Here is a 14,075-nt window from a genome sequence, read left to right on the forward strand (position 1 = left end):
CCTAGAAGCTAGGAGGAAGAGAATCGGAATATGAGGCAATGTAATATCAAAATGGGTAGGACAAATATGTTTCAAAGGGCCAAAGCACAAAAAAACCTGGAAGCTGAAGATGCAGAAGCTAAGAAGGCTGGGAAAAATTTGAGTTGCTTCTTGGGAAAGTCTGAAGCCCATATTCCAGGATTGCCTTTGCTGTTAAAGTGTTAAAAAAAACTTCACTCTAAAGATACTTATCACACAACCTGCCTTTTCATCTTTGTCTTCTACTCAAGCTTCTCAAGCTAGATAGTCTATGGCAGATAGGCTAAGATGTGGTCTTGCCCGTCTTTCCAGACTCATCTGAACTCCCTCACATCCAACATTCTTTAATACTTTCCATACCTTAGCCCTTTGAGGTTTCCCCTAAAGTCCCTTCTACTTTCTGAAAACAATTTCAAGCATCATATTTTCTGTAAAACCTGCCTCAATCCTTTTGAATCAAATTATGTCTTATAAATATGTCTATATCATTTATCACACCTCATTACTGGATTTTGTTTTGTCTTTTCTTAGCTAGAAGTTAATGTCAGGCACTGGCTTGTTAGTTTTTTCTTTTTTACTGTGTAGCAGAGTACTAAGTTAATGTGAATGTTCCATTGACGCATAGTTTAAAAATGATAATACAATACTCACGAAATGACTTCTGCTTCCCTGTCTCCACAATTATGCTAAAACTTCCCCCTTACCTCTGATGCACCCCCTCTCATTTCTCCTCCTCCAGACTCTCAAAATATTTAATAAGTGCACCTAGCTATTATGGGATGAATGGGGTGGAAAGATGAGTCCAACAGGGCTCCTGCAGCAGGTGCAGTCTGTTGATCCCCAATTAAAACCCCATCTATGTAAGAAACTTGGTTACCAGCCCAGCCTGAAGGGGGCTTTCTCTCCTTCAAACTTCCATAGTTATGGTTGACTGTATTACTACACAAATCAGTTTCACTAATTATTTAATATTGTGATCTCAAGCTGGTATTTGATTCTTACATAAGTTCTTGACCTCTTATTTCATTCTCCTTGTACGATTTGCCTGTTAAGACACATACATTTTTTGTTTTAATTTCCAACTAAACTGGAAACTCTTTGAGAACAAAGACTGCACCTCTTAAACTTCTTTGCCACTTTCAAAACATGAAGTGAAGTGTGTGATACACAGGAAGAGTGCTGTAAGTGAGTGGGATTCCAGATTGAATGGAGTTGGGACCATGTAGGGTAGTGGGAAGACAGTTTATGAGACCATCACAAGCTTCCCCTGCTTCCAGAGCTGGGGAAATCCCTGTGAGACAAGAGCACTATGTGTCAAGGGCAGTGCTCGTAGGTTATCTGAAGGGTGAAGGAGACCCTGAACTTTTAAAGGCTGTAGACCATTTGGTTACAGGATCCTGTTTCAGAAAATTAGCTCTTTGGGCTGCTTCATAGCAGGTCTTTCCAGTTCTTAGCTTCTATTACTAGATTGATTCTTTAAACATCATAAGCATTTTAAATGAGGTGCCCTGTGGTCCTTTCATTCATGTCAAAAACCCATTTATTTTTATGGCTCTGATAATATTTTCACATTGATACTCTGAATATCCAATTTTGGGTTGACAACATGTCTTTATATGTTGATGAGTTTTGCATAAATTTAAAGTACATTATATATTGATTAGTGGGAGTGCAGGCTTGAGTCTCCAAGAACAGGTTGGCATTCATAATAGGTTGTATTTAAAACCAAATGGCTAGGACCAGTCCATTGCTGTGTATAATTCCCTGACTGTACTCACTGCATCATAAATAATAATGAAAGTAAATGTACGTTTATCAGAAAGAATCAACAAAACCCCAGCACTGATTTGCTGATTGCACTTGTCTCCAGGCATTAAGGCCAGTTTTCGAACAAGGGTGCCTGAAGGTTTGATTGTCTTTGCTGCATCACCTGGCAATCAGGAAGAGTATTTTGCACTTCAGTTGAAGAATGGACGTCCTTATTTTCTTTTCGATCCTCAGGTAAATGAGTAATCATAAGACTTGATATTTCTGAGAGCATCCTAGGTGCCAGGTACTGAGGTAAGCGCTTATATTTTCACACTGAATCCTCACCAAAAGCTTGGAGGTAAGTACTATTATTATCCCCACTTTACCAATGGAGAAAATGAAACCTACCATGGTGGTGATGACTTTCCCACAGCTGAAATAGCAGAGCTGACTTTCAAACCACATAGTCTGACTGAGAGTCTACATGCTTAACAACCATATGCTATCTTACCATAAAGGGAAAAGTTTTATGTAAATTTGAAAAGACTGATTATTTTCCTTGTAAGCAAAATTATATCACCCTTTATTCTTCCACTTTCTCTCTTCCTCCTCTCTCCCTCTTTCTCTCTGTCTCCCCCGACTCTTTCTTCCTTCCTTCTTTCCTTCCTTCCTCTCTCCATGCCTCCTTTGTTTGCCAACAAATATTTAAGGGCCTATCAGGTAGTATAATGCTGGGTGTTGCAGACTGCAATAGTTTTAAAGTTAAATGTGACCATGCCCTTATGAAACAGTCTGAGGAGGATACACTGAAAAAACTAATTTAAAGTATTCATGTATATTAAGAAAGAGAAGTAAAAAATGCTAAGCATTATGGGAGCATAAAATAAAAGGTCTTTCTTTGCTGAGTTGTCAATCTGCTCTGAAAATGTGGTATTTAACTGAGATGCAAAACAATGAGGAAAAGTCGGTCAGAACAAGAGCATATGTCTGTTCAGGAAGATGTGTGTTTGAGGTGGGACAGGACATAGGAGATACTAATGAAAGATCGAGGAAGGCACTGGGAATATAATTTCCAGGCAGAGCAAATAGCAAATCTTACGTGCCCGAGGTACATAAGAACATGACATTGTATACATTGAGATGAATCCAAGATGGCTGAGGGATGAAACAAAGAGAAAAGTGTGAGGTCGAAAAGCTGGGTGGAAACCAAGTCATGTAGGGCCTTGTAAGCAAATGTGAAGATATAAACTTTTCCTAAGGGCAATGGGAAAGCATTGAATAGTTGTCTTCCCTTTAGTTAAACAAATATTGGTAGGAATTTGACATTAGGCACTGTATTGGTCCTGTGAGTAATTGAGAAATGAGTAAAACTTTGTAAAAGATGTTTTACTTTCTGTTTCCTCAGGTTTTCAACTTAAAACTGCTGATCTAAGTCATAAATTATGCTTGCCAAATAAATGTTTTACATTACACTGTAAAGCTGGCATGACTTTTCCTCCCTGATCTAAGGCATGGGCCAAGAGCTCCCGGGGAGGATCACCTCTTAATAACACCCCAAATACCCACACACCTTGGAGAAGAAAGGCAGGGCCTGCTGGACTAGATGTATTTGAGCATCATGCCAGGCTCCTTGCAGGGGCCTCAAGAAGCAGGGTGGGCCCTTGGTGTTTCAGGATGTTGGAAGAGCCATGAGTTGGCACCTGGAAAAACCAAGGAAGAAAGTTTTCTGCCTGGTGTTTCAATGGGGATCTGATAACTACAGGGCCAGTACTTGATAGGTCCTCAGGTGCAAGGACTTCTTTGTGTCCTGTAGAATTGCAGTTTCCTAAGGGGTGTCCATAGGTGGGCAGTGAGTGAGCAAAGAAGAAATAGCATCACACATAAGCAGATCCAGCAACCAGAGAGAACGGGAGAAGAAGCAGCTGTCTCAGAAGGCCAGGCAGATGGCAATTGGGAACGAAAATACAACAACCAGCATGCTGAAGTTGATTCAATTACAGAACTGAAAATATTATTTATCATTTGAGAACTTTAAGTAGATTAATTAGAAAGAAGATACTTCTGAGCCTCAGATTAGCAGGTCAAAATATGTAACAAGATTTAAAAAGATGGAGACTACTAAGAAGAAATTCAAAAGGAGAACAAAAAACACCTGTACGATAAAAAGGATACAAAGGATGAGAGAAAATAATGGAATATAAAGTAGGAGAGGATATCCTTTTAATAAATAATGGATTATAAATTTATTGAAAGGACTGATGAAGTTTTAATCAAGAGTAAGCAAAACTATTGCTTCTCTAGGATCTCTATGTGCCAGGCATTACTGTAAGTGTTCACACAATGTGTACACACACACACACACACACACACACACACACGCACATGCACACACACATTTAAATACCACAACTCTGATGTGGATACTCGTAATCCCACTTTACAATTAAAAATACAATCTGAGCCACAGTTAAATTAATTTCCCTGGCATCATCCAACTAATCAGTGATGAAGCCAGGACTGAAACCCTGGCAATCCACCTCCAAAGACCATGATTTTTAACTCCAGTATTATACTGCTTTTTAACATGAAAGAATAATGCTTGTTAAATACCCGGAGACTCAGATAAAATACCATCCATGTGCCATATTGGAAGGAAATATATCAAACCTTTTGGCTTCTAACCAAAAGGAAAGAAAAAAAGTCTGAACTATAAAGAGGAAAAGCAGTGGTGAATGAATATTAAACCTGACAATACTAAGTTCAGCTTAAATATTTGATGACAGTGTGACTAGAAATGTGTTTTACACTGCCAAAGAATCTTTGAAATAGAGGAGACACGTGGCAAAGGCAAAGCGGACAAACAAATACACCTCTAATAGTTGTTTGGTGCCAAAATTCCTGAAAGTTGAAGGAGAGGGAAAGATGAGTGATTTAAAAGCTTCTAAAGGTATCAACCTAGTGGAGAAGGCGGTAGGGGAATAGATCACCTTGGTGTCTTATTTTCATAAAATGGATAGGCAAAAATGTTTTATTTTAAATGCTGTGAAAAAGACATTAATTATTGATAAAATGAAGATGTTCCCAGAACATCCAAATTAACAAGGTGAAAAGAGAGACTAAATGCTAGATGGTAAAAATCAACAAAAATCATGAAAAGAAAGGAAAACAGTACGCTAAAATAGAAGAATGTCAATGAGAAAGAAAAATCTGGCTCTGTGTTTCTTTCCTCAACCTATTAATATCCGGGAATATTTGAGAAGATGCCAGATAGAGAAAAACCTTAATTGTATAACCGCTTAGTCATAGAGCTTTTAAAGTATACAAAGTGGGTTCACATTAATTATCTGACTTCATTCTTGAAGTGGCCACTTGAGGTAGGTATTGTTTTCATCCCAGCTTTAGATGAAGCGGTTTAACTAGGGTCACACAATAATTTAGTGATGACGCTGGCACCGGATTTACTTTATTTCATTCAATGCCATTTGGTTACACAACTTTTGTGCTCCCGGCACTGTGTTACACAGTTATGCACTGGAGCACAGTGGGGAGAAATGAATGCCATGCCATTCACTACTTCCAGTTGCTCATCTGGGCCTCTTCTCCCACAGTTGGGGAACAGAGTCTCTGCCCAAGTTGGAGAGGGCAGGGAAGGAACAGTACTCGGAGAGATGTCCTATGGTGGCTTCATGCTGCCTTGCACTTACAGTTGGCCGTGTCCTTCACGAACGTCCATCCCTGTGTCTGTGTGATTCTAGATGACCATGCACATCCCAGAGCTACATTTGCAACCAGATACTGGCCTAGGTTGTTCATCGCCGGTATCCAGTACCATACGCATACATGCGGGCACACACACTTATACACACACGCACTCCAAACATGTGGGGCAAAGTCTTTGCAGAATTAATCCAAAAATGATTTCACCAGACCTGAAGCACGACTGCCACCTCTTTGGACAGTGTTGTTTCCCTTTGGGAAGAATGTGGTACCTTAACATGCTGCAGAACAGGAGGGTAAACGAGTTAACTCCACTCAGCCACAGTATTGTCATTATGATCCTGAGAATGGCTGCCAGAAAACTCTGTCTCGTCGTCGTCATTGCCTTTTCAGTAATCAGATAGTCCAGCGTAAGAGACAATAGCAGAGTCCAGGGAAGCATTCACAGGACATTGCCGATAATTTCTGTCCCTCCCCCTTCTCCCTCAGATAATTACTTAGAGCAGTCATTGCTGTCATTACCTTTCCAGCTGCTCTGTCCCTACTCTCTATACTCAAATCCTAACCTGTAAAAAAAGTTGGTAGGTGCCAGCCAAGTATTAATCAAATTGGCATGGCCAAAAGTTGGAGGAACAGGGGGGATGGAAGGGTTTAATGATGCCTGGCAAGTGATTTTTTTATCTGAAATAATAGTATCTCTCCATAAGGCAAAAGTTGCCTGCATTTTCAGGAAAGTGGCAATGAATTTATTAAAAAGAAAATAAGGTATTGGTTGAGCAGGATTACCTTAGGATGTACTCGAGAAAGTGTAATCAGATATATTATACTAAGTGGTCTTGGGACCTGACGCCATCTATGTATGAAACAGTGAGCTCCAGCTAGCAGAGGCTCTATCCTTCCCCACTACTGAGGAATTTATATTCTAATGCAGGTTAAGTAGACATACCTGCTAACTTTTTAATGAAGGCTCTACATATTTTCAGACCAAGAATTGTTGAACCAGAGGAATGGAGAAAATCTTGAATGTTCTTCCATTGTTTGTTCTGTTTTTAGGACAGAATATGGAATACAGCTGTCTGTAGAAAGTTAGAGGTATCCCAGATTTAAAGAAGTTAGGAGTTTTATATGCTTCCCATTGATGTTGAAATTATTTATATTTTGCTAGTTCTCTGTCCTTTGTCTTTGTATGAGATAAGATTATCTAATGAACACCTTATTGTACTCATCAGACAAGTAGTTACTTGCTTAATGTATCTTTGGTATCAGACTGTACAGACCGGTGAGGGCAAAGTCTTTCTGCTTTGTCCTGAAACATATCCCTGTGGCTAAGTCCTTAGAATGTGGCACATGCTCAATAAATAAATATCTGTTGACAGTTTGACTGACTGACTGAATAACTATGGGAAAGTATACTTATAATTGAAGAAAATTACCCATTTTCTAGGATACAATTTCCAGCTCTTTAATGATTATTTAACAATTTAGTTCTTATTTGTCTTAATTTCTCAGTTTGTTAGAAACTTTGACTTTAAGTGATGATTATTTTTAAGTTACTTTCCTGAATCCATTCAAAAGAGTTAAATTTGAATTGTGAAAAGAGCCTTTTATAGTAACTTAAAGTCACTGCTGTCTAGCACATCGTTTCAAAACAACTTGAAGTTATTGTGTGTGTTTTTAGAAATATGTTAATAAACTTAAGTCATGAATTCCTTATATAACAGTGTAATCCTACAGAGAGGCTATAGGTGTAAAAACTTATTTGCTTTTCTTTCAAAGATCAAATGCATTCTGTGAATAAGTATTTGGGGTAGGAGGAAAGATTCTTCATAATATTTAAAATTGGATATGTGTTCGCATATTTTGAACCGAACACCTGGAATTATTGTGAAGATTCACAGTAAAGTTCCTCCGATTCTTAATTGCTGTATTTTTTGGCTAAGTCTCTACCAGCTATTATCTCCCATTCTTTACTTTATTAATTTCTATTTGTATATACCTGATTAAATGATATTTTATTGGCCAATAATGACTTGTGGGAATCATTTAAATGTTTTATGTTCAGTGGTGTTAAGAAAATCACATAACATTCTGATTTCACTTAGAAGAAAGCTGCAAACAAGTGTGAATGGCATTTATTTAACATGTCTGATGTTTTCCAAATGGAAAGAATAAACTGCATGCTATGATACTAGGATCGATCACAGAATTATTCTCTTAACATTGGTCGGGGAGTATAATTTCCAAACGATCACCAAAGAATAATATGCTAAGTTCTTCCAAGTATAAAGCAAATTTGGCATCCCGAAGCTCTATGTTATGTACTCAAATTCGTCTCCAGTGAATGTAATTTCTGATGTAGAGAACTGTTAATGCTTCAAATTGTTGCCAAACATAACATGAAGAACCACTTACTCAGACACCTGATCTTTAGAATGCAGCATCGTTTGTAACAATTTTAACGCTAACTAAGTACACTTTGATGAGACAGCATTTAATAAAATGCTCATTAATTTCATCATTAGCAAGGGTATGCTAAGAAGTAAGCCAGTTTCTTATGTCACGCCCAATTAGCATCCCATGCTAGTAATCCCATTAGTATTGTTGAATTCACTAATGGAAAAACTAATGGGCATGCTACCAGGGCACATTAATTGGGCACGACACCAGTTCTGGTTTTAATTATTAAACTACGATAATGAAATGTGTGTTTGTAAAATATTAAAATGTTGAAATAGGGTTGAAGAAAATAAAAGAGTATGTAGAGGAAAGAGATATAAAGAAAGCCAACCTACAAAAATTCAAGGACTAGAAAAATAGATATACCAAATGGTCATCTTTCTAGCTGATCGAGTTGTCTATAAAAGTTGGGACACTGTCCACATGAAAAACAACCCACTCATACTCATGGGAAATTAAAAGCTGTTTTTTTGTGATATGAATTTCTGTATGTCATACATGTTGTCATGCACTGTATGAGGCCTGACAGGAGCCAATTAAATATGTAGAATGGACATGTTACATTGCCGAAGCTATTTTAGGGAAATACATACAGAAATGTTTTACTTAAGATGGTATGACTCACATTGCACTTTTTGTGATATAAATCTTCAATTACATCAGATAATTATTACTTTTCTCTTTTGGAAAAACAGTGTTCCAAAATTATAGGAGTTTGGCCAAGCACTCCATCCAACTAATTAAAAAAATATTTTGTAATATTTTACCCAGTCCTATTTTGGTTTAAACATTTTTTTATTGGATTTGAAGTTAATTATTGCTAAGAAAATTACCTTCGTTAAGAAAGAAATTTATTTTCATTTAGAAGGTTTGGAGTAATTTTCTGGTTGTTTTTTTCTTTGATAGTAGTGGTAGTAACTGATGATGGTGACAAAGTTGAAATATCTTCTACCTAGGCTTATTTGCTCATGAACGCTAAAAAAAGTAACACTGGACTAAGCACGATATGCCAAAAAGTGTCCACTTGGCTAGGAAGTACTCAGATGGAAGGTTTCTCTTCTACTTCTTTCTGTTTCCTTACCCTTACCTCCTTTCTGCTAATCTCTGTTCTTGATATCTGCCATTTCGTACTCTTAACTTTTTTTAATGTTTATTATTTTTGAGACAGAGAGTGAGAGAGAGCAAGCAGGGAAGGGGCAGGGAGAGAGGGAGACACAGAATCTGAAACAGGCCCCAGGCTCTGAGCTGTTTTCACAGAGCCTGACGAGGGGCTTGAACTCACAGACTGCTAGGTCATGACCTAAGTTGAAGTCGGACGCTTAACTGACTGAGCCACACAGATGCCCCTATTTATTTTTTTAAGAGAGAGAGAGAGAGCAGGGGAGGGACGGTGGGGGGGGGGGGGGCAGAGGATCTGATGTAGGCTCTGTGCTAACAGCAGAGAGCCCTAAATGGTGTCGAATCATGAACCCTGAGATGATGACCTGAGCTGAAGTTGGATGCTTAACTGGCTGAGCCATCCAGGCACCCCTGCCATTTCCTACTCTTAACTGCTTAGGAACTCATTTTTAACTATGATAGAATGACCTTAGATATAAGTTTCAATGCTAGATTTAAGATTACAAGGCAATGAGTACTAAGTTTAACTGCATTATGCATTTATGTTCAATGTGTTGATAACTGGCTAATTTTTATATGAATCTCATTCCTTCTACTTATTAGCAGTATAGTGAATGTTTTTGCCAGAGAAAAACTTTTTGCCAGATGTTTCCCTACCTTTAGCACAATATAGATTCAATGGCGTTTTATTAGTTTTAAGTTCTTTTTTCATATTTCTACCAAAATTCTTAAGAGCTAAACTTTTAGAGTAGAAGATTCATTATCTTTCTAATGAATATAAGTTCTCAAAATGCAAGTGTACTTTTAAGAGATTTTTTATTCCACAGAGAAGATCTTTTCAGATTTGAGTACTGTTTCTAGGAGGACATCACAGAAAATCCAGAATGATGTCAGGCATCAACTTTCACTTTGAGTTCTGTTGAAATATACGCATGCTTGCATCATGGGGATGTCAGAGCTTATAAACTGGTTTTTAGCAAATCTACAAATATATGTATGTGAGTTTGTAAACATATACATTCATTCACCCACTCATTCACTCATTTGTTTCCTTAAGGGCTCTTCAATGGAAGTTTCTACAACTAATGATGGTGGTAAACAATATAATGATGGCAAATGGCATGAAATAATTGCTATTAGGCATCAGGCTTTCGGCCAAATCACACTTGATGGGCAGTATACAGGTAAGAGCTATATATATGAACGGTTCTATTGATATGCTAACGTTGCCATACTTTTCTGTTGCTTGTATTTCTACATCTCTTTTTTCACGTTTATTTCCTCTCCATTTTGCCTGAATTGCTGTTGAATTTGCCTTTGGGGTGCTCCCAAAATGATGAAGTCTGGCAACCATTTCCTCCTTTACGCACCGTTTCAGTAAAGCAAAAATAAGAGCAAAGTCATCAGTAGCAATTTTGTCTTTTGCAATGCTTTACAGTTTGCAAGGGCTTTTACTTATGTTCTCTCATTTTATTTTTGACCTGCGAAAGACAAATAAAGTAAAGCAGTCATTACTTACATTTTAGAAGTGATGAAACTGAGGCTCAGAAAAGGTAAATAGCTTTTCCCAATTTGCACAGCTGGTAGGCAGCATTCTTTCAACACTTACTTATCCGGTCTTTGCAATTTTAAGTTTAGTATTCTTTCCACCCTACCCTATCTACTATCCTTAGATAATTATAAAACACTTACAGTACCTGTATAATGATGCAGGCTTTTATTAATCTATTCAGGAAATATGGAATTGTAATGAGCACCTACTGTGTCCCAGGGATTGCTCTAGAAACACTGGCTACAAAGAGCAGAATTTACATTTTAGGCGGAAGAGGGGCAGGAAACAGAATAAATATTGAACAAGTATCAGGTAGTGTATATTCTGAGAATAATAAAGCAAGATAAAAGAGAAAGTGTGTGTGTGCACGCATGCATGTATTGGAGAGGGGAATGTTTTGATTTCATAAAAGACTGTTAGAGAAGTCTTCGTTGGTAAGGTGACATTTGAACAGAGACCTAAAGAGAATAGGTGGATAAGCCAGGAAAATATCCAGGAAAAGAATGTTTCAAGCCAACAGAATAGTAGGTGCCAGGGCCCTGAGGTAGGAACATATGTATGGCATGTTAAGGATCAACAAGGAGGTCACTATGAGAAAGAGTGGGTGAAGGGGCTAATAATAGGCTGCAATCAGGGAGGCATTAGGGCTTTTTACATAGGGTTTTCTGGACTTTTACTTGGAAAAAGGGAAGCCATTGGAGAATTTCAAGAAAGGAGTGACATGTTATGACTTCTTTCTTTAAAAAGAACACTTTGGCTGCTCTTTTGAAATGAATTTTAAAGAGAACAAGGGTGGAAACATGGAGAGCAGTTAACAAACTTCTGTAATAATTATAAAATAATTCAGGCAATAAAAAAATGGTTTCTTGAACCAAAGAAGTAAAATTGTGGATATAATGAGAAATCTGGGTATACTGTAAATGTTAAATTAAAAGGATTAGATTCAAGAGGTGCGTGGGTGGCTCAGTGGGTCAAGCACTTGACTCTTGATCTCAGCTCGAGTCTTGATCTTGAGGTTGTGAGTTCAAGCCCCACATTGGGCTCTGTGCTGAGTATAAAGCCTACTTAAAAAAAAAAAAAAAAGGATTTGATTCCAGTAGAGCAGGATTGGCAAGCCCCTTGTGGGCCATATCTTGCTCATCATTATTTTATAAAGTTTTATTGGAGCACAACTTTACCCATTTGTTTTGTATTTCCTGTGACCACTTAAAGCTGCCTGGTCTACAAAGCCTAAATTATATATTATCTGGCCTTTTACATAACGAGTTTGCTAGTCCCTAATGTAGAACATGACTGCTAAGTTTGGGGTCTGGGCAACTGGAAGAATGTAGCTGCCATAACTAAGGTTGACAGGATCATGGGGGAAGCTGATATAGAGAAAGATGTTCAGTGTTAACATGGTCAGTCTTAGGTATCTATGAGGCATCCAAGTGGAAATATCAGGTAGACTTCTGGGTACAAGTCTGAGTTCAGGGAAGAGTTCCAGACTAAAGATACACATTGGGAATTGTCAGCTGAGGATGGCATGCACTTACCAAGGGACCACATGGAAGTAAGGCTAATTAGAGTGGTTTGGGCTCTGAGTCTGAGGAAACAAAAAAAACACATCTCCTTCAAAGGAAGAATGGAGTTAGAAATCATAACCGATGTGTGCTGTGAACACAACATAGTTGGGGACCCAGGCCTCCTCTGGTCTTTGGGGCTGGTGGTTCACATAGGTGCCAAGCACTCCAAGTCATCTAGAGGACTTAGTATACCCATGTATGTGGGGAGAGAAAGAGATCTGAGAAGGCAGGAGACCTGGTCCTTCCAGCATCAAGATGTTGGGACAGTGAGGAAGAACCATTGAAGAAAGACAACAAAGAGGAGAACCAAGAAAGAGTGGTATCCAGAAGCTCAGTGAAGGGTTCAATCATTTGTTAAGTGAACAGAACCCAGATTATTCTGGGGAAGTTGAAATTCTCATCTCCTTTTCCATAGGTTCCTCAGCCACACCGAATGGGAGCACTATTATCGGAGGGAACACAGGAGTGTTTGTGGGAGGGCTTCCACAGGGTTATACTGTCCTCAGGAAGGATCCTGGTGAGTTTCCTCTTTAGGATTTATATGTTGTCACCAAAATTTACAACAGGATCAAGTATGAGTACATTATTATAAGGTATGAATAATAGTATTATATTTTATCTCATGCTATTCCTGTATCAAGACAAAAATGTCCCTTAGGTTTCCTTTTTTCTAAAGGAACCATGTATTACTTGCATTTAAATTCTTCGTGCCAGCCCCTGATATATAAAAAGAGTTTATTAAAAAGTATATTAAACTTTTGAAGTGAATGATACTAATTTCAGTCAAAAACATGTTATTTTAGGGGCACCTGGGTGGCTCAGTCAGTTAAGCATCCAACTCTTGATTTTGGCTTAGGTCATGATCTCATGGTTCATGAGATCAAGCCCCGCATTGGGCTCTGAGCTGACAGTGCAGAGCCTGCTTAGGATTCTTTCTCTCCCTCTCTCTGTCTCTCCTCCTCCCCTGCACATGCTTACTCTCTCTCCCTCTCTCAAAATAAATAAATAAACTTAAAAAAATAAATGTTGTTTTAGGATTATGTGTCAATATTTTTAGATTTTAATCTGAAGCAACACAGAAATAGGAAACTATGGGCTTGATTTATACTCTAAACAGGGTAAATAAACTTCCCTGAGTATTGAGCATGTGATCAGCTCTAAACCAGACCTTAGATATCCACAGATGAACAAAATGTGGTCTTTGCCACAATAGAGAGTACAAATATATAAATGTATAATGTCAAGCAAATGCCATAAGTACTGTAAGACATAAAATAATTCCTGTATTTTTGGAATGAGAGAAAAAAAACAGATTCAAAATGAAACCAATAAAAACTACCATGGACAGAATTAACCTTAGGCAGAAAGAAAAAAAATATCCTTCCAAACGCATTGCTAAGATTTTAGGGTAGTTTTCCCATGTCTGCATTGAAGGGCATATAGGGATCACCTCAGTCTCTCCTAGGAAGTAAAATGTAACTACATAAATATTACACATGAGCTAGAACCTAAATAAATATAAATTGTTCATGGGTAGGGGTCTTCAAGGAATAACGGTGAAGAAGATCAAAAGGAATAAAATGTTTTCAGTGAAATTTGGAGAGGGATATATTTAAATACCCAAGACTAAATGTAGTTGCCTCCTCAGATATCTCTAGAATAGAGAGGGTTTTTATTGGACTACTTTAGACGGGTAGAGAGAGAAGTCTCTCAAAAACATTCATACACACACACCCACTAGAGAAAAAGAGAGAGAGGGAGAGAGAGGGAGAGAGAGAGAGAGCGAGCTCTCAATCTTTGCCCCAGTTCTTTGTCCATCCAGCACATGTCCTGGCTATGGTACAAACAGGCACTGGGAAGAGAGCATACCTGACTCCAAGTACCCTTCCTGTAGAGGA

The 14,075-nt window shown here is 38.1% G+C and overlaps 1 protein-coding gene across 3 annotated transcripts in view; it reads left to right on the top strand.

The window, feature by feature from the left end:
- USH2A (usherin) overlaps positions 1-14,075 on the top strand; it is a 734,839-nt gene that overhangs the window by 287,121 nt on the left and 433,643 nt on the right. For all 3 annotated transcript variants that reach the window (XM_025927811.2, XM_086694483.1, XM_086694484.1), the window contains exons 22-24: positions 1,889-2,019; positions 10,118-10,244; positions 12,593-12,694. In XM_025927811.2, the coding sequence (XP_025783596.2) occupies positions 1,889-2,019; positions 10,118-10,244; positions 12,593-12,694 (360 nt within the window). The remainder of the gene's footprint in view (positions 1-1,888; positions 2,020-10,117; positions 10,245-12,592; positions 12,695-14,075) is intronic.

Source organism: Puma concolor, chromosome E4, assembly GCF_028749965.1.
Source record: "Puma concolor isolate L17-30 chromosome E4, mPumCon1.1.hap2, whole genome shotgun sequence".
Taxonomy (NCBI): domain Eukaryota; kingdom Metazoa; phylum Chordata; class Mammalia; order Carnivora; family Felidae; genus Puma; species Puma concolor.